Below are 19,811 nucleotides of genomic sequence, written 5' to 3'. Positions count from 1 at the left end.
CGATGCAACTTAAAAAAAAAGTGCTTCTCCTTCATTCATATTCATATAATATATCATCTTGCCTTCTCCTTCATTCAGATTTCAGATCTCGTGCTGCCGACTCCGATTGACAGACGATGGGGGTAGAAATTGTGAAGTATTCGAGTTTGTTTGAATCACTAAGAAGGATAATTTACTATCTCCTGGGAGTACGACGACCACCACCAAAATTTGAACTCCAACTCAGCCCGTTGCTCCCTGAAGAACTGGTGGTTGAAATCTTGTCATATTCTCAATTCGTTAAACTGCACCTTCATCGTTCATCTTCTAGAATCAATGCAGATTTTTCCCATGTCCGCTTTATCACAAACCGTAATTTTATATCATATATCTCAGTCTCAACTCGGACTTCATTATTGGAAACGAATCTGCTGATCTCTCCGGGTACCTGTTGATTGGAGCGTGCCACGGGTTGATTTGTTTGAGCCGTATCCAGATACATAAAAGGCATTGCTCCCACAGGGTCTATTTCTGGAACCCAGCTACGAGGTTACTTTCAGATGATTCCCCACCTATCCATGTCCCTTGTTATTTTGGGTTTGGTTATGATTCTTCAACGGACACTTACAAGGTGGTGAGTTTTAACCCCCACGAGGCAATGGTGAGTGTTTACAACATGGGTGATAATGCTTGGAGGACAATTCAAGTCTTCCCTCATATCAATATGAATTTTCATCCACCTTCATATTCTGTGAGTAACACTATTAATTGGTTAACAGTTCTAGATAATGATATTGGAATGGATGATGATCCCTACAAAATTGTTTCGTTCGATTTGGGAACACACAAGTATACACAATTGTCATTGCCTTTTTATTCTTCACGTAGAGACGTAGCCGGACCTTTAATACCAATACTTGGGGTTTTGAGAGGCTGTATATGTATTACTGAAAATAACAATACACCTTATATTGTGGTTTGGCAATTGAAGGATTTGGGAGTGCACCAATCTTGGACTAAGTTGTTTAGCATTAATCGCTCTGAAAAATTTGTTAAGCTGCCCTGTGTTGCAATGTGCATATCTGATAATGGTGATCTTCTGTTATTGTCGGTTTCTAGTGACCAAGGACTTTATGAACAAGGATTTCTCTATACCCTCAGACATGCTAAATTAGAAGGAACGAAAATTGATAATGAAGTCTGCTTTTGTTATGCCGAGAATTATATTGAAAGTTTGGTTTCACCTCTCTAAAAGTAAGTGTATTCATTAAATTTTATTTATTACTTTATGCTTAAATCATGTCTTAATTCATTGATATAGAAATGTTGTTGAATATGTGAATAGTTTTTAGATGCTTTAGTACTAATTTGTTGGCTTTAAATAATGTTAGTGAGGCTTTTTAAATATTGAAGCTGTGATCAAGTGAGGACGTATAAGACCACTAAGCCCTCTGTATGATATTTCCTCTTACCTTGTTTCAACTGATTTCTCCACTAAGCACTCTGTTTTTCATTTTCTGGAATTCCTTCTCAAATAATTGATTTGGCCATATAAAGTAGTAATTTTGCAGTGTTTAAAACTGGTCTACTTTTTCTTATGTTGTTCCATTCATGGTTTTTGCACAGTATATTTTACTAAATTTTAGATTTTCACTCATTTTATGGCACCTCACATGGTTGAACTTTCATACCTGAAAAGATCGGTTATGTATCCAGATGCAATTTGGATTATTTTTTGTTTAATCTTTGTTAAAATATGTCATGCACTGTGTACCAAAGACTCTCTTGGAGCACCTGATTAAACTCATACTTTTTATTGGACTCAATTGTTTTTTAGTATCTTGGTTCTTTCTTTTATATTCCTGGTGAGTTGGCGTGGACGGAGTTTTTCATTAGTTGTGTGTTTAATTTCCATTTATGATTTTCAGTGTTGGTGATTTACCTTGCCAGAGTATGTGGATCCAGGGACAGAGGAGATGTAATGCTGATCTGTGGTGATGAAAGTGGCTCCCTTAGCTGTGGAATTGGTACTCATATTGATTGCTGTGATCCTCCATTGCCAGAAGTTACTGAGGAGGATTGGTTCTGTCCAAAGTGCAGTAGCACCCAAAACTGCTCAAACAATCCAGTTAAAAAGAAAAGGAGTGCACTGTCTTTATTCATTCTCCCGTTTTAATCCGTCACCGCATGCATGTATTGTACCAATAAAATTAGACCCTGGTCACTGAAGATCTGAGTCTTAACTGTTCCCACATAGCTGTCAGAATAATTATGTACGTTTCTTATTTACATTTGTTTACTGTGTGAAGTATTGTGTTCTATAAAATCTTGCAACAAATTGACATCATACATTGTTAAAAACTTGACATATTGTATATGTAATCCTTCATTCAAGACCGACTGTTTTAATTAAGAACAAGTTCATGGTGTTCAAGTTCATTCCTTTAATTAACAAATGTCCTTCACACATATGCTCCTCTACCAGCACAGCTGTTTTTTCATTCCAACACCTGAACCTGATTGAGTACTGTGATATCTCCAGCTCAAACATCTTGGATTCCAATGAATAAACATTTAACTTCTTAGCTAATTACTATCACAGCACTATCGAGGGGACATACATATAAGCCTTCTATTACTTGGTTTAAATTTCATCCTTATTTTCTTTAGTTTACTTAAAATTCAGTCACTACTAAGCATGTTCATTATAAACTAACGCGCATAATCGCGTTCATTGTAGATTAACTCAACTATTGTTTATTAGCCACTATTAAACCATCCCCTTGTATGTTTTGCAGTATTTGAGATTTCGTAAACAAGGGTTTCAATTCAAGACTTTTTGACCACTATGTTTAGCATTTCGGACTCTTCTATTTCATCTGTTGTTTAATAAATTGATAATTCCTTATATCTATGATTTGTTATATTGTTTTCATGTTCACGACCAATGTCAATGTCAAACCAGTTCCTATTAATCTGGATCAGCCTTAGAAGACAACTCATTTTGTTGACTTTGCTACGCATTTCAGACTCTTATATTTCATCTGTTGTTTAAAATATTTAAAAAAATCGTATTAAAATGCATTTTTTTATTGGCGAGCATCCTGCCACTTAGTGCACCGATAATGAGGCGGAAATTAGTTTTACAGCTACCGGTGGTAGGGATTTGGTTAATACCGAAAACAGGTTGCATTGTTTTCGTTTGACTTTTAACTTGATTTAAAATATTCAAAATATTTTACAAAAATTGACTTGATCAGGTTCTCCTAAAACAAGCTTTAAATGAACCCAATGTTGGAAGGAATACTTCAGACAATCATTGTCATAAAGAAAACTTGCTTGGCTTAGCTACCGTTCTGAATAATTCATCATCGCGAAATTCACCGGAAATGCACCAAAAAATACCCAAGAAAATGAAAAGCAAATAACTTGGGATTCATTTGGGAAAAAACTTTTTGGAATATAATGGAAAAGAAAATAGAAAGGCCATGGTGAAGGTTATTTATTTTCTTTCTGTCAAAGAAAAAGAAAAATTTATTAAAATACATTTTTTTAATCTATCCAATACATTACCAACTTCTTTCTATTAGATTTAAAAAGATTTAAAATATTATTTCTTCTTATTTTTCCGTGACCAATTAAGAAGACTAATTACATGCACAAATTTATTATGGACTTTTTCTCAGCCCTCTTTTGTTGAACCTCAAACGACAGGGCTTTCAGGTTTCAGCCCTTTCATACTTATCTATATTGGCTACATAATCAGTGCTTATAAAGAAACTTCTATTCACTAAGTAAAAATTATTCAAAATTTTCTTTAGATTTGCTTGAATACTTGTCAATAATTGTCTCATTCTAAAGTCTAAACTCTAAACTCTTCCCGCACCCAATACGATATTGAGTAACTGGTGATTTTTAGGTGAAGAATAAAATTTAATTTAATAAATTAAACATGTTGTGTCTCTAAAATTAGAAAAGAATGGTTTTAGTCTCAATTGGCACGCCACTAATTATCTCAACATGTCACATTATCTTGGACAGACAAATGGCAAGATTATTGAAGCTCATTCTCATGTGATGGTAAAAGTGGGGCAATACTTGAAGTGAATTATATAGGGGCAAAAAACGTAATTAGCCCAAAATAATATGACTAGTTGCAACTTCATTCATTCATTTTAAATTGTTATTTTATGAAGAAAAAACTTATTAGTTGTTTGTTTTTAGAGTTTAATTTCTATGCACCCATGGTGTAAAGTTTTTTTTACACCGTCAACCAATCAAATTTTCAGGATGTGAGAAAATTTCTCTTTTTATTTAATTTCATTAATTGACGTGACACGTTCTTAAAATCTGATTGGTTGACGGTGTAAAAAAACTTTACACCGTCGGTGCATCATCTTTTTTCTCTTGTTTTTATGCTTGTTTTGGGACTTTGGTTCTTGGGGTGTTTTTATCATAAATAGCCCGATTGACTAAGTTCCTCATGCCAGGAACATTAGCATCCACATTCTTGATTCTTTTGCCCTGTTGGAACTCCATTCCCAGCAACTTTGCAATGGATTCCTCAGAGATAATAATCTTTCTATCCAATACATGAGAAACGACGTAGTAGTCGTTGCATACAACATTCTTCCAGAATTCCACAACTAATTTGTAATAGATAGGACCACAGAGCCTATTGAAATAGCCAGACCAACCTTGCAAATCGACTTGATCCCTGATGTCAAACCCGTGTTTAGCCAGGTTGTCGAAGTCCACTCTTGACTCGTTGCACACAACCAGTTCTTCAATCTTCTTGACGCAGGTGACCGCATTGGCCGCCTTGATTTGCCCATGATTCTCAGGAATGTGAGGTTTAGGGTTCAGAGAGAAAGGAAATATTGGAGGGAGAAGAGTGAATGAAATGCAATGCACACAAAGAGTTTGAAAAACGTTTGAGTAAGTGTGTGGATTAGATCGTGTGTGAGATCGTGCGTATAGTGGGTTAAATGATAACGGTTGAGATTTAAAAAGCGTAACGCTCAAAGCAAGATCAACGATTAGTAAAATACTTAGTCAGAAAATAGCACAGTGGAGGAGAGTAGTTATCATCATTATAGCAGGTACACCACGCGACACAAGGAACTATGTCACAAAAGAAGTGACAAGTGTATTGTTGTCTACCACAGAAGTTTAACTGGTGGGTTAAGTGCATTCTGATCGAGTACTTTCTGAATAGGTAACATCTGATGACTTCAGAAGCACCAAACTAGTTCGAGCATAATGAGTTATTTTGAAGTCAATCCTTAAGGAAGGCAAATAATGGAATTTGAACTATGCAATTCGGGAAAGACTACGCCGAGAATACAAACTAGTTCGAGCATACACTTGGACAGTATATCATTCGAAGTTTGAAGAATCTTAACTGGTAGTGCAAGAATGGTCATTAGAAGAAAAGTTAAAATTGTATATGTTATGAAGAGTTACCGCAAGCAGCCAAGGAAGGACCTGACTCGAGATGATGTGTAGTCTAAACACGTCACATCCTAGAAGCACTTACCCATAATCAAGCAGTTGCAAACGAAAAGGTCCACATACCCAATTCTCAACAGTCACATAAAAGCTCGAGAGATCATATCAAGGCAGCACCGAGTTCGAAGTTTCAAGGATACGTGGTGGAATGAACAACCTAGATTAGTCAGTTTTCTTTTAAAGTAAGAGATTAATCCCCTCATTTATACAAGGAGCTATTTTTGCAAGATTAATCCCCTCATTTATACAAGGAGCTATTTTTGCAAACTACAAAACCAAACGTGCAAACAACCAACCTTCCATTTTAATCTACAAAAATGTGTGCAAAGCTGAGCTGACTATGTTTTACCAGAAAGTTGAATTGAAGTTGAAGCTGCAATAGCATAGCTTCATTCACCAACTCTCCCTCACCAACCCCTTCTACCAACCTTCATCTACCTCTTCTTCTCGTCTCACTTCACTGCGTTCCATTTTCTTCATCACAACACAACCTACTCTCTCTCTCTCTCTCGCCAATTCGCACATGGCCAACACGCTGTACAACGCCACCACATGCCGAATCCCTATCGGCGGCGACCACCAATGTCTCGCCGTAAATCGCAACGTCTCCAGATCCCTCTCCTTCTGCTCAAACCTTACCACGCTTCCTCTCAAGTGAGTCCTTCTTCCAATTTCACTCCCTCACTCTCTTCTTTCATCAATAATATTTCTGGGTTTTCATTGCAGAGCAATGGAGTTTAACGCGGGGAATCATTCAGGGGCAATAACGGTGGTGAAGGCTGCGAAATCCGATTTTGATGAAAGGGGCATTGACATTTCATTGAGCCCACGAGTCAACGCTGTGAAGCCGTCCAAGACCGTCGCCATCAGCGACCAAGCCACCGCTCTCGTCGAAGCTGGCGTTCCCGTGATTCGATTGGCGGCTGGAGAGCCTGATTTTGACACACCTGCTGTCGTAGCTGAGGTCAACGCTCTTCGCATTCTACTTTTCATTTGTAGAAATCTGTTTTTTATGCCCCTTTTTTTGTGTTGATTTTGTAATGGCTTTTTTGGATAGGCTGGGATCAATGCAATTCGTGAAGGGTACACGAGGTACACCCCGAATGCCGGAACGTTAGAGCTACGTCAAGCAATTTGTCATAAGCTGAAGGGTTAGTGTGATGATGATTATAGTATATGCTTTTCTTTGTTGATTGTGAGAGATGGGGTTTTGACTATATGTTAGATGAATTGTTGTTGCAGAGGAGAATGGGATTACTTATACTCCTGATCAGGTTGTGGTTAGTAATGGAGCCAAGCAGAGTATTGCTCAGGCAGTGCTTGCAGTTTGCTCTCCAGGAGATGAGGTGAGTAAAGTGGGCTAGTTTATACTCATAAGCATAAGCATTAGACTAAACGGGCTTAGTTTATACTCATAAGCTTTAGAAAATACTACTTAATGTGTGTTTGAATACCAGTTGAGTTAATGTGAAAGAACTTTCATCCCAATCTGTAGTGTTCCGTTCACTTTTTGCCTCAAAGTGAGTGCTAATGTCTTTTACCATTGACGCCAATGATTGTCCAATCGTAGCCGCATGCGAAGTCATTTGGGTTGGGTATGAACTGTGCAGGGATACTTTAATTGGAACAAAGTCATTTGAATTATTCAAACTCTTTATGTTTTGCCATTATCCTTGATGTGTTAGAAAGTTCTCGTGATGATTGTGCTCACCTTTGGATGCCATCTTGTATATGTTTGTAGATTTTGGCATTATCATTCTGAAATATGCCTGAACTTATTGACATGCCTTGTTTGTTCAAAAGATTCAACAACTCTGGCCTTTTATTTTCTCAAGCCTTTGCTGCATCTTTTATTCCTCTGTTAGTCTGTTTTATCACTTTATCAGATATTATGGGTCTAGTGAGCCTTGTGCTTACTAGGGTAAAAATTATGCAAATAAAAAAGCCACTCCATGCTGTCCACATATTCCCATGCATAAAAATGTGTCTTGATTTGTATTTGGACAAATTATTGCATATTTTTCCTTTTGCTCACTATGGTGTGAATATTTCAGGTCATAATTCCAGCTCCTTTCTGGGTTAGTTACCCAGAAATGGCAAGGATGGCTGATGCAACACCTGTGATTCTTCCAACCTCAATATCTGATAATTTCCTATTGGATCCCAAACGCCTTGAATCCATAATTACTGAGAAATCAAGACTGCTTATTTTTTGTTCACCATCAAACCCAACAGGATCCGTCTACCCCAAGAAATTACTTGAAGAGATAGCCCAGATTGTAGCAAAGTACCCAAGGCTTCTGGTACAGTCATACATTCGGAACGAGTTCACAAATGCAACTTAGATTACAGTTCCTTGCTTTTAAAACCTTAAAAAAATTTATGCAGGTTATCTCTGATGAAATTTATGAAAACATCATCTATGCACCAGCAACACATACTAGCTTTGCATCTCTACCAGGAATGTGGGACAGAACACTAACTGTGAATGGATTTTCTAAGGTTAGTCTTTATGTCATGTTCTCTTTCTGTGAGAGTTGTATCTACTAATCCTCCCTACCCCAGAAAAAAAACCTTGTTCCTATAACTTATTTGACTTGTTTTTGGTGTTTGTGTTGTTGATTCCTCGTTCCTCTTTTCTACTCAATGCCTGTGCTGTATTTCATAGTATGGTTATAAATGATGACATTGTGACCTTTGAATTGGATTCCTGATGCTTTAAACTATTTCACTGTAGTCCTTTGCAATGACTGGTTGGCGGCTTGGATACATCGCTGGTCCAAAACATTTTGTTGCAGCATGTGGAAAGATACAAAGTCAGGTATGCTGCAGTTTTAATTTGCCACTCACGCCAGTCTTATTCCATATCGTTCCTATCTTCATTACCTTTAGCTTTAAGAAACTTTTTAGCATTCATTTGAAATGAGTTAGTGTACTGATGCTATTTGATATTACACAGGATGTTCTGACTGATGCATTTTATTGATTTTAGTTCACTTCAGGAGCCAGTAGCATTTCGCAGAAAGCTGCTGTTGCTGCATTAGGACTAGGCTATGCTGGCGGCGAGGCTGTTTCTACCATGGTGAAAGCATTTAGGGAGCGAAGGGATTTCTTGGTTAAAAGTTTTGGAGAGATCGAAGGTGTTAAAATATCAGAACCCCAGGTGCAAATTCATTTATTTTATTTGCTTATTCCCTAATAGTTATTCTCTTTTTGTTTTGTCTCTTCCTCTTCCCATCTGCTTTTCCACTCATAAATTTATACTTTCTTTCCCTTTGCAGGGAGCATTCTATCTATTCATTGATTTCAGCTTCTGCTATGGAAGAGAAGCTGAAGGATTTGGCAAAATTGAGGATTCTGAATCCCTCTGTCGATATCTGCTGGATAAAGGCCAGGTATACTCAAGATTCTAGGGATAGTTTATGAGCAGGAAAAGTTCGAAGTCAAGAAAGAATTAAAGAACAACTGTTATTCGCAAAAATGATTTTCTCTTTTTAAAGTGCAACAACGACTGAAAAAATGATTATGGTTAGACATCCTTTGGCCAATGCAAACAGACGCTATTACGTATTTCAAGACAAAAAGTGAACGAACTCTTATGGATTATGATTAAAATCCGCTCACTTGTTGAACTTTCGATGTCTCATAATTGAGTATTTCGGTATTTCTGTTTTGGCTTACAGGTAGCACTGGTGCCCGGAAGTGCTTTCGGAGATGATACTTGTGTTCGCATCTCTTATGCAGCATCCCTTACTACCCTACAGGCTGCTGTAGAGAGGATTAAGAAAGCTCTTATCCCTCTAAGCTCAGCTGCACTTGTTTAATGTTAATGGTTGTTGTAATGGTTGTATTTTATTTTTGGGTTGTCAATGTGTTATCTATTTAGGCTGTGTGGGCTTTTTCCATTAATAAAGTGGGTTGCCAACTGTCTCATTAATAATTTATTTGAAATTCTAGTGAAAAAGTTGTATCTTTTTATTGTTTGTTGCATTGGTTGGTGCAAGGGAATTGTCCCACACCAACTAGGGCTGTCCAACTTTTTTGGGCCCGACCGAAACCGACCGGCCCGCTACCAAAAAAGGCCTTCTCGGTTCGGTCGGGTCGGGTGGCGGGTTGAGTAAGGGAGAAAAACCGGCTCCATTTGGGTTGGTTCGGTCGGTTACGGTTTGGAGCCTGGTCCGACCGAACCCAATATAAAAAAAAAATTTCACCCGGCCCAATAAGGCCCAAACCCAACCTAAACTAAACCTAATAATCCGGCTCCTCTCTCTTTCTCTTCACTTCTTCCTCTTCTTCTTCTTCTCTCAATTCTCAAACCCTACCTCTCACTCTCAAACCCGCCGCCGCCACCACCCTTCTCCTCTTCTTCTTCTTCTTCTTCTTCTTCTTCTTCTTCTTCTTCTTCTTCTTCTTCTCTAAAACCTTACCTCTCAAACCCGCCGCCGCCACCACCCTTCTCCTCTTCTTCTTCTTCTCTCAAACCCTACCTCTCAAACCCGCCACCACCACCCTTCTCCCCTTCTTCTTCTTCTCTCCAAACCCTAGCCGCCACCACCCTTCTCCTTATCCTCTGCGCCCTCACACATCTCAAACCCTAGCGGCCTAGCCACTCCACCACCACACTCCACAGTTCTCCTCATCCTCCTGCCACCACCCTTCTCAAACCCTAGCCACTCCACCACCACAGTGCATGGCTTTTTCCTTCACACGTCTCAAACCTCCATGCTTCTCTGATCCGAAAGAGTTTGTTCATCTTCATTGCCATCGATTTTGATGTGAAATCGCAAGGATGAAGTGAACAATCTCTTTTGCATGAGGAAAGCAATGGAAAACTTGGGGTGTCCACCGGTCAATCGCAAGGATAAAACCCAGAGGCGACAAACCCTGAAGGAGGACAAAGAGGATGAAGAACCCATGGTCCACCGCCACAGATCTGCCCTGAATCATCATGCAAGAGAGCTTCCTGAGTCCTTTGTCTCCTTATTTTTTTGATTTTTCTTGTTTTGTTATAATTTTCTGGATTAAGGGTATGTATTATGTATTATGTATGATGTATGATCTAGATCTACTCTTCTTTGTTTTTCTTGCGAGTTTTTCTTTGAATTCATACCCTAAAAATGGTTCTGGTCCAACTTCTTTTTTTGTCAATGGTCCAACACCCGTTTGAACCCACCTGATCCACCCGTAACTCGCCAAACTCGCACCCGAACATAACCGAACTTGTATATGGTCGGAAACGGGCCCATTTTGCTTGTGCTTGGGCTCGTTCGGTTTGGGCTTTTTGGGCCCGAAACCGACCAAACCCGACCGATGGACAGGCCTAACACCAACATCAGGTCTGAATTCTAAAAATAAAATAGTTCAGGTCTGAACTGCAAAGTGATGGTTTGTTTGGCTGTAAATGAAGAGTGGGTGAAAAGAAAGTAAAAGGAAAGAAAGAGGAAGGTAAAAATGTGTGTTTACAAAATGGCAAATATTTTTAAGTAAAAATGAGTTAGTAATTTACCTGTTTCTATATAAAAGTATATTTTTACAAATGCAACCATGTGAAAATAAATGACATTTTAGATAAGTCATCATTTACGCATTTTTATTTCACCTTTGCATCTAAAATTGAAAGGAAAGAAAAGTATTGGAATTTATGCAACTTCTTGGATGCTTGTTTGCGGTGCACATGAACGTTAAAATTCATTTCGAGTAAAAAATTTGCTGGAACTTGATAAGGATAGGTTAAGATTGTGAAATATAATTACCAGTGTTCTGAAAACCGGACCGGCCGGTCGGACCGGTTCGACCGGGAACCGGGCACAGTACCGGTCCGAAACACCTCTAAAACCGGCTGTAGAGAGAACCGTAATCAAACCGGGAAAACCGGCCGAACCGGTAAAAACCGCGGCTTGGCCGGTTTAGTTAAACCAAGCCAAAACGCCGTCGTTTAGATTATGAGTTTTGAAAAAAAAACAAGAAATAGAAAATAGAAAGGCAGAAACACCGCAACGTGAAACCCTTCTCCAATCTCCAGTTCTCCTTAAGCGACGCAAGCTCCCTCCCTGCGACGACAGTTTCCGACGACGGTGGTGGTCTCTACGGCGGCTGCAGGCGGTTCGAACAGTGGAAGAGAGCAAGCGTGAGGCGTGAGCAGCACGGCGCGGTGTCACTTTCGTTGGTCGCTGACGTAGAGGTGCAAGACCGCCGGCCAGACGCAATAAGGAAGTTGCAGAGAGTAAAACTAAAGAAAAGAAGCACTGAGAGCTAAGAGGAAGAACGTTGTGGTGTTTGAGGAGCCTTAGTGGTAAATAGGAGTGACCCATTTAAGAAACAAGTTGGTTTGATCAAAACATTTTCTAGTTCTTAGCCTTCAATGGAGTTTTGTGGTTGTGGGACTGATAATATAATTGGCTGCCGCTGCTGGTAGATAAAAAATTAAAAGAAGAAGAAGATGGTGTGATGGGTTTTCACCAAAACACATACCAACTACCAAGGTAGTACCTAGCTTACATTTCCAAGGACATTAGCTATCCTAGTCTAGTCTGACGCTACATCATGTGGTTCTTGATTTGAATTTTTTAGAGTACGTAAGAAATTATATATAGTGACAAAATATTCATTTTTTTTAGTATAATACACACAATTATTAAAAAATTATTATTTAATTATTACCGGTTGAACCTTGGTTGAACCCCGGTTGAACCTTTAAACCTCAAACCAGTGACTTGACCGGTTTGATGACCGGTCCGGTTTTCTGAACATTGATAATTACATGTTTTATTTATGAACAAGTGTATACAGATTTTAGACGTGGCAATAGATAGGCATAAAAGTACATATCCAAATCACCATATAGTTGGAACTTTATCCATTGGCAACATTGACGTGGATTAATTGACATAACATGTTGTAGCATATGCCAGCATTTCATATACTTATTTCGGCACGGAATAATTCTGAACTAGGAGACCGCTTGACATGTCCAACGACAACCAGTTTTCCAATTGCTAAGGTTAACGTTTCATTGCAAGTTTCCTGTTTCACAGGCAATACAAACAGAGGGAAAATGAGAGAGCGTGGAAATGAAGGAAAGAAAAAAAGAAGGAAGGGAATCTTAATTATCCATGTCAAAATATGCTAAGTAGCTCTTCCCCTTCATGCCAACCTTTGTAATTAACCTTGACACAAAAGCATTGGGTTTCTTTCTACATGTGCTTTTCTGTTCCAAAGGATCACGTACCTTTCCAAACATCATCTATAAATAGTTAACTCATGAAACCATGTTGAATACAAAGGAAACAAAACAAACCAAAAAGAAATTGAAGAAGTATAGTGATGATGGAGTTCTCTAATTCATGCAATGAGCAACAACAAGCACCTGAGATTGTGTTCTTTGATTTGGAAACCACAGTGCCAAGAAAAGTTGGACAAAGGTTCTGTGTCCTGGAATTTGGTGCAATGGTTGTTGATCCTCACAAACTCAGCGAGATTGAGAGCTTCACCACATTGATAAGGCCAAAGGATCTTACTGTGGTGTCAGTGAAATCTAGCAGATTGGAGGGGATAACACGTGAAGCTGTGAAAAATGCACCATCTTTTGAGGATGTTGCAGACAGGATTTTCAGCATCTTGAATGGGAGGGTGTGGGCAGGGCATAACATTCAAAGATTTGATTGTGTCAGGATCAGAGAAGCATTTGATGCTATCAATAGGCCCCCACCAGTGCCTGTTGGAATGATTGATTCTTTGGGGGTCTTAACTGAGAAATTTGGAAGAAGAGCTGGTAATATGAAGGTATGTTAATTGTTAACAAATGCAGCAAAAACTGATTAGTTCATCACAATTTCAAGTCCTTTGAGTTTAACCAGTATTGTACAGCAGCAAAATCTAATTAGTTCCTCACGATTTCAAGTTCTTTGAGTTTAACCAGTATTGTACTTATGCACAGATGGCAACATTGGCTTCTTATTTTGGCCTGGGGCAACAAAAGCACAGGTATGCTAAGCATTACTAATAGCATATTTGGATCGGCTTCTCTTCCCTCATAATTGATTCTGATATCTAGAAGCTCACTGAAGGCAAAAGCTTCTCGTAATTGATTTTAGCTTTAGAATCATTTGTAGAAAGATTTTCAAACATGCACTAAGGGCGCCTTTGGATCATCGTTGTCACAATTGATTTTGAATAAAATTCATGTTTGGATACATGGTGGAAAACCACGGTAAAGTCAAAATCATGGTGGACAACAACAATATCTAAGGGTAATTGCTTTTGTTCTCCATGATTTTGGCTCACAGTGATTTTCTACTGTGTATTCAATTTTCCAAACATGAATTTCATTATTGATTTTGTTACACATAAGCTACTCTCTCTAGCCTCAAGCAAACATGATTTTGGCATTGAACTACTCTAAAATGACTCTCATACATTAATATTAATTGTAACCCAAATTGATTTTACTCTAAGGTTTCCTAAGGGAGAACCAAACACATTTAAGTCTAGTGTTTATGATGGTGACATGATAATGTGCTTTCAGTTTATTAATTGCTTCAAAATTTGAATGATTTTGAAGCAGAAGCCTAGATGATGTTCGCATGAACTTGGAGGTCCTGAAGAACTGTGCAACAGTGTTGTTTCTGGTGTGCAATTTACCTTCATATTTTATTCTGATTGCTTAAATTTGAGTGCAAAGATTCCAACGACATGCATGATTCTCACACGCTTATTGTGGCTTTTGTGTAAATCAGGAATCTAGTCTACCAAACACATTGCATAGCAAGTGGCACGGCTCTTCCAGTGTTATGACAAGGAGCAGAACCAATGGGAAATCACCCTGCAAAGAAGAGACTAGCAGAAAATCTCCCCCAACTTCATTAGCATTTCAAAGAACAGTCCCCTATACTAGGGGAAGTTTGACAAAGGTTAATTTAATGTTTGTTTTTCAAGTATAAGCATGTTAATTAGCATATTCATCTTAATTTGTTTGAATTAACTCACATAAGCTTATTTCCGGTATTAATTTTGGCTTTAAAATCAATAAAAAGGATTTCCAAACATATATATTATTATTAAGTGGTGTAGATCAATCAGCTGCTAACATTGGTAATGAAACTTCTTTAAACACAGGTGACAGAAAGAGTGAAGGGCCTGTTGTGTAAAGCACAAGGGCAACCACCACTACAACAATTATTGAAGCATTCTCATTCACTGCTGAGGTGATGAAGAAATTGATAAGATGGAAGCTGCTCTCAGAAAACAGGATGCAAAAGCTTCTATCCAAAATTGATTCTGACTTATGGTAGAAGGATTTAAAAAAATGCTCTACGTTGAGAAAGTCCTTGGCTTTGGGAAGAGAAATGTCTCACATTTTGTTGAGTTGGCAGAGTGAAAGGAAGATATATCATATATGCATGACCAAGATGCCAGGGTGTTATTTCAGGACGATCTGCAGATGTTTAAAGACTTCAAATGTCCATGCTTCAAATTCATTTGTATATACAACTAATTCATTCATTTATTCAAATTCTTGTGCATACTTATTGTAAATGAAAGATGGTGGCAACACCAGTATTTGTAAATGGAAATCAAAATGAATTGTTATCAAAGTATTCAATTTCACATCTACTCCAGCTATTATGTCAGGACTGGTATACCATTTAATTGTATAGCAGTGTGTTCAACTGTGAATTACACTCACTTTTTGACTTTTATAAACAAAATTATTGGTCACCTAGAATGAAATAAGGTATAGACAATACATATTCTTGGTCTTCATTATTAGATTCTTACAGGTATAGATCAACTGTTTTGTTGAAATTATTGAAGTGATTAATATGTTTTACTTGGACTCTCTGTCTATTCTTTCTACAACTGTCGACTCCCAAGTGAGGCTAATGATCTAGAGCCACAACAAACAAATGCACTTCAATTTAATTTGTAACAGCAGCTACACTAATGAAAAAGCAAACTAACTAACCATAGCATTAGGCAACAACAACCCTTAATTACTAGTGTATTAATTACAAATTAAATTCCACAATAAATAAACTAGTCTTAACTTAGATTCATATGCTCAGAATCAGATGTATCCACATCACCATCTCCTGCTGCTCTCTTTGGAAGATTTCTTGATAGGGATGCATTTCTCTTTCACTCCTCCTTTCCTTTCCCTGTTCTCTTCTTCCATTTCCTTCTTCAGCTTCACTTCCTCCACCCCCAGCTTGCTCCTCCTATACATTAATAAGCTCTTTTATCAAAATTAATTCAAAATCCTATAATCACATCAATTTTCCTCAAAATTAATTCAAACTTCTGAATAACCTGTAAAAGATTTCCACATATACATCCAAAAAATTCAGATAGAGACTAAATTCATGTTTGTGTATACATGGAAAAACACACAAACAAAAGTCAAAATTACGGTAGACAATCACAAAAGCGTAAGTAAATTGATTATGTTTACTGTGATTTTCCACCGTGTGTCGAAACATTCAGTAAAGAACCTTCTAACCTTTCTTCATTATAGGAGTTGGATCTCTTGAGCACTGGATGGTTGGCTTTCATGGACTCCATCTCCACCAAGCTCCCACTGAAGTACTCCTTCTCCTCTGCATTCTGCAAATTCCCCAACATCAACCTCGGATTCTCCGACACGCGGTTCATCATCATCGCCACCGCCTCTTCCTCCTCCTCCTCCTCACAGCTCATCATAAACGCCTTCTGATCCCTCCTGTCAACGCTCTGTCTCTGCTTGCTTGCAGTGGTCCCCACACTGCTCACCCGCGGTTCCTGCTGCGTCCTCGCCTTGAACTCCGGGCCCGAGCTTCCACACGCTATCAACTGCAGCAGAGCAGAGTATCGACTCGGCGCCGCTGACGTCGCCGACTCAGTCCCTAACTCGCCACCGAACCGCTGCTTGCTCTGTACCGGTACCACCACCCTCCGGTTCAGCTTCTCCGCCAGACTCGCCGCAGCAGCAGAATGGTTCTTCATCGGAGGAGGAACATTAGTTACATTACCACGTGACGAAACGTTATTAGTAACAACCACCTTCTCTGTTTTCGTGTTGTTTTGAAGAGCTTCGTGGCGGTCTTCATCTTCGCCAAGTTCTTCGGTTGATACACCTCTGGAGCAACGAGAGTGCGGTGTGGTAGTGGAGCTCGTGAACTCTTTCTCTTCTTCCTGCTCTTCGTACTCTTCGTATTCTTCAGCTTCCTTCTGTTGTTGCCTGTTGCTCAGCACCTTGCTCTTTGCATTGTAACCGTAGTTTGTTTCTGGCGGTTCATGAATGCCATTTTTGTTACTCACATTAAGTTGTTGAAATCTCTCTGCATTAATCCACATATAAACAAAAAAGATCAATCACTTAGAATTTGACTGTGTTTTTAACTTTAGGAATTAGTAATGATAATTGATAAGGGTTGTTGCTATGTGACATTGTGGTCACTTCAATCTCTTACAAAAATGTAAGGTAAGACTGATTATATCATATCTCTGACACTTCCTTAGACCTAGCGCATATAGCAAGAGCTGTATAGTACTGAGTTTGCTCTTTGTACAATTATTATTATTATTATTGTTATATTGATGATTTTCAAGAGAAAAGAAGAGGCTAATTACCAGAGCATCCTTCAACTAGTTCAGATCCTTTGAGAACATATTCTCCTCCTTCTGAGGGGTATATGACATCCTTGAGTGCCAAATCGAACCACACATAACCACTCTTATAGTTCCTGAAATTGGCATTGTGATCTTAATTTGTGACATTCTAATTGAATAAACACCAAGTGTGAATGTAGAAGAAACATAGTGATTACAGAGGAAACAGAACAAAACAAGATCATGTATTTGTGAAATTAATGTACCTTTTGCTGGACCATGAATATTGCAGAGGCATGCCACTTCCTCTAAGCACCATGAGTCGATCGAACACATCTTTTAGACGGAGAGGTTGGTTAGGCAAAAGGGTGAGTTCCATGAAATGGGGGTGCTCCAAGAGGCCATTGCGGGATAGATAGTAAACAACTTGAACTTTTCTGGCGGGCTTGATGACCTTCCTGCAAATTTTGGCACGGTCTGGGCTAGTGTCTCTGCTACTACATCTGTGTGGACGAACCTGATGCTGATCCATGCTTGCTCCTCCAACAACACAAAATTCTATTCCTCCCTGTTATTGTGTCTGAGGAATGAATGAAGGGACCCCAAATGCTCTCAACAGGACCCAATGTCCTTCTGAAATATGCTCACTCGAGAAATTGACTTAAAAGGACCAAGAATGAGAGAGACGTTCGATAATTAATGTGTTGTGATTAATGTGCCATGGACAAGAAACTCATCTACAAAAGATTATATCCTCCTTTTTTTTTTTTTCGCAATGAATTGTTTGTATAGTGTACACATTTAAGAGAGGAAAGAAGAGAAGATAATGAATGTGACATGATGCCATAAAAAAGAGAGAACAAAAAATGAGGACATTTCTGAGGTGTTTAACTATCTAAAGGTCTTTTTTTTATAAAACTATCTAACGGTCTAAATAACGTAAGTGTATTTATTATTTTAGGTGTGTGCACAATGATATCCACAAGTCAATAGAGAGTGATTAATCCATTTGAAGTCATAGGAGCTAGGTCACTAAAGTGTATTTTGAGGGTTATGTTATGTCAACAAATTTTTTTAAATTTTGGCAAGTTAGAATTTTTGTCAGCGTGTTTAAGAGACATAACTCTGCTAATTGTGTCTGAATTTGTTGTTATCTACAAAAGCCAAAAGGTGATATGAACTTCAAACACACAAAAAAAGAGGTGGTAAGAACTTAATAGTAAAAGAAATAATTTGATGTATGTACATTATTAGTATAATTTTGGTTTAATTCCACTTTGGGCCCTTGATCTTTAAAAAATGAGCGATCGGGGCCCTCGTGTTTAAACGTAGCGGTCAGACACCCCAACGTTCCAAAAACGTGCGTTCCAAGTCCTTCTGTTAAGTGTCGTTAGTTTGACCAACGGAACTAGTGACGTGGATTTTTTTTTTCATTTTAATATTATTATTTTTTACCCAACCCCCCCCCATTCTCTTTCAATCTCGACATCTCTCCATTTCTCACTTTCTTCTCCATTTTTCTCTGAAAACCCTAAAACCACACAACATCATCTTCTTCTTCATGGTCGCCACCACTGCTCTTCGGCTTCTTCTTTCCTCCATTTCTCTCCAACACTTGCCAGAAATCTGTAAGGAAAAACCCATCAATTTCCAGAAACAATTAATTCTCTACCCTTTAATCCCCCAAAATCACCAATCTCAATCTGAAAAACATTGAGAAAAAAAACACGAACCAACAACCTAACCCCTCTTCTTCATCGAGCAAAATCCCTAAATCCCAATTCAAATCGAACCCATCACAATATACCCACATCACTGAACCAGGTTTGAAGCGCAAGTTTGATTTCCTCCGTGAAATTTGAAGCATGTGTGATGTGTTGGATTTCAACAATCCCTCTCCCCCAATTTGAATAATTTGGGTATTGGATATTTACATCCCTGTAGGAAAAACCCACATGCAACCAAGTCAATGTCTTCCAAGATGGAGTGAATAACAAACACCACCATCAGATCTGAGTTGAAAGAGAAGGTGGGTTGCAGGTTGTTCTGGGTTTAGGTGACTGAGACAAAATGGTGGACAGTGGTGATAGGGGGGCGTGGAGATGAAGTGGGGGAGAGAGGAGAGGGAGGAGATCAGGGCCAAAGGGATGCAAAACCTGGGTTCTTCTGTGGTGGTTGTCGGTGGGTTGGTGGGAAAATTCCATCTTAGGGACGAAGGGGAGGAGGAAAATTAGATTCTGGCTTCTCAATTTTCAATTTGTTCAGAAGCAAAATTACAGAGACAAAGATGATGGAGATGCACGGATGAAGATATGGAGGAAGAGGTTTTGATTTCTAAAATTGGGAGGTAGAAGATGAAGAAGAGAGATGAGAAATTATGGGGAATTAGGTTTTAATTAACTTAATTAAAATTATCATAAATTAAATGTTGTGATTAATAAATATGTATTTTGCTCAGTTTGGTCAAACTAACGGCACTTAACAGAAGGGCTTGGAACGCTCGTTTTTTAAACGTTGGGGTGCCTGACCGCTACGTTTAAACACGGGGGGCTCCGATCGCTCATTTTTGAAAGATCAGGGGCTCAAAGTGGAATTAAGCCTATAATTTTTTTTACATGTACATCCAATGACCATATCAAAAACAAACTTTTAATTTAGTTAAAAAAAACATAATTAGCCTTACATTACATATGATCTAATGTGTAACTAATTACATACAAAAATGATCGATGAAC

The 19,811-nt window shown here is 38.5% G+C and overlaps 3 protein-coding genes and 1 long non-coding RNA gene across 4 annotated transcripts; 3 read left to right on the top strand and 1 right to left on the bottom strand.

Annotated features, from left to right (window-relative positions):
* The first annotated feature begins 3 nt into the window (after positions 1-3).
* Positions 4-2,328, top strand: LOC130715629 (uncharacterized). The gene is made up of 2 exons (XR_009011716.1): positions 4-1,233; positions 1,908-2,328. It is a non-coding gene; the product is annotated as an uncharacterized LOC130715629 (long non-coding RNA).
* Positions 2,329-5,624: 3,296 nt separating this feature from the next.
* Positions 5,625-9,454, top strand: LOC130713316 (bifunctional aspartate aminotransferase and glutamate/aspartate-prephenate aminotransferase-like). Its single transcript, XM_057563090.1, has 10 exons — positions 5,625-6,144; positions 6,217-6,454; positions 6,548-6,641; positions 6,733-6,836; positions 7,545-7,793; positions 7,879-7,992; positions 8,228-8,311; positions 8,483-8,653; positions 8,772-8,885; positions 9,174-9,454. Exons 1-10 carry the CDS (start codon positions 6,014-6,016, stop codon positions 9,312-9,314), a joined length of 1,440 nt encoding a protein of 479 aa, XP_057419073.1. The 5' UTR covers positions 5,625-6,013; the 3' UTR covers positions 9,315-9,454.
* Positions 9,455-12,755: 3,301 nt separating this feature from the next.
* Positions 12,756-15,086, top strand: LOC130712776 (protein NEN4). The gene is made up of 5 exons (XM_057562593.1): positions 12,756-13,272; positions 13,427-13,473; positions 14,054-14,117; positions 14,226-14,399; positions 14,605-15,086. Exons 1-5 carry the CDS (start codon positions 12,814-12,816, stop codon positions 14,695-14,697), a joined length of 837 nt encoding a protein of 278 aa, XP_057418576.1. The 5' UTR covers positions 12,756-12,813; the 3' UTR covers positions 14,698-15,086.
* Positions 15,087-15,305: 219 nt separating this feature from the next.
* On the bottom strand, positions 15,306-17,852 carry LOC130713723 (protein SOSEKI 2). The gene is made up of 4 exons (XM_057563520.1): positions 17,343-17,852; positions 17,098-17,210; positions 15,989-16,805; positions 15,306-15,707 (listed from the first exon to the last, which is right to left on the bottom strand). The coding sequence occupies exons 1-4, from the start codon at positions 17,606-17,608 to the stop codon at positions 15,572-15,574; spliced, it is 1,332 nt and encodes a 443-aa protein (XP_057419503.1). The 5' UTR covers positions 17,609-17,852; the 3' UTR covers positions 15,306-15,571.
* Positions 17,853-19,811: the final 1,959 nt, after the last annotated feature.

The sequence above is a fragment of the Lotus japonicus genome, chromosome 4 (assembly GCF_012489685.1).
Source record: "Lotus japonicus ecotype B-129 chromosome 4, LjGifu_v1.2".
NCBI classification, from domain to species: domain Eukaryota; kingdom Viridiplantae; phylum Streptophyta; class Magnoliopsida; order Fabales; family Fabaceae; genus Lotus; species Lotus japonicus.
The sequence above is the reverse complement of the archived record's forward strand: the minus strand, read 5'-3'. Positions and strand labels throughout refer to the sequence as shown.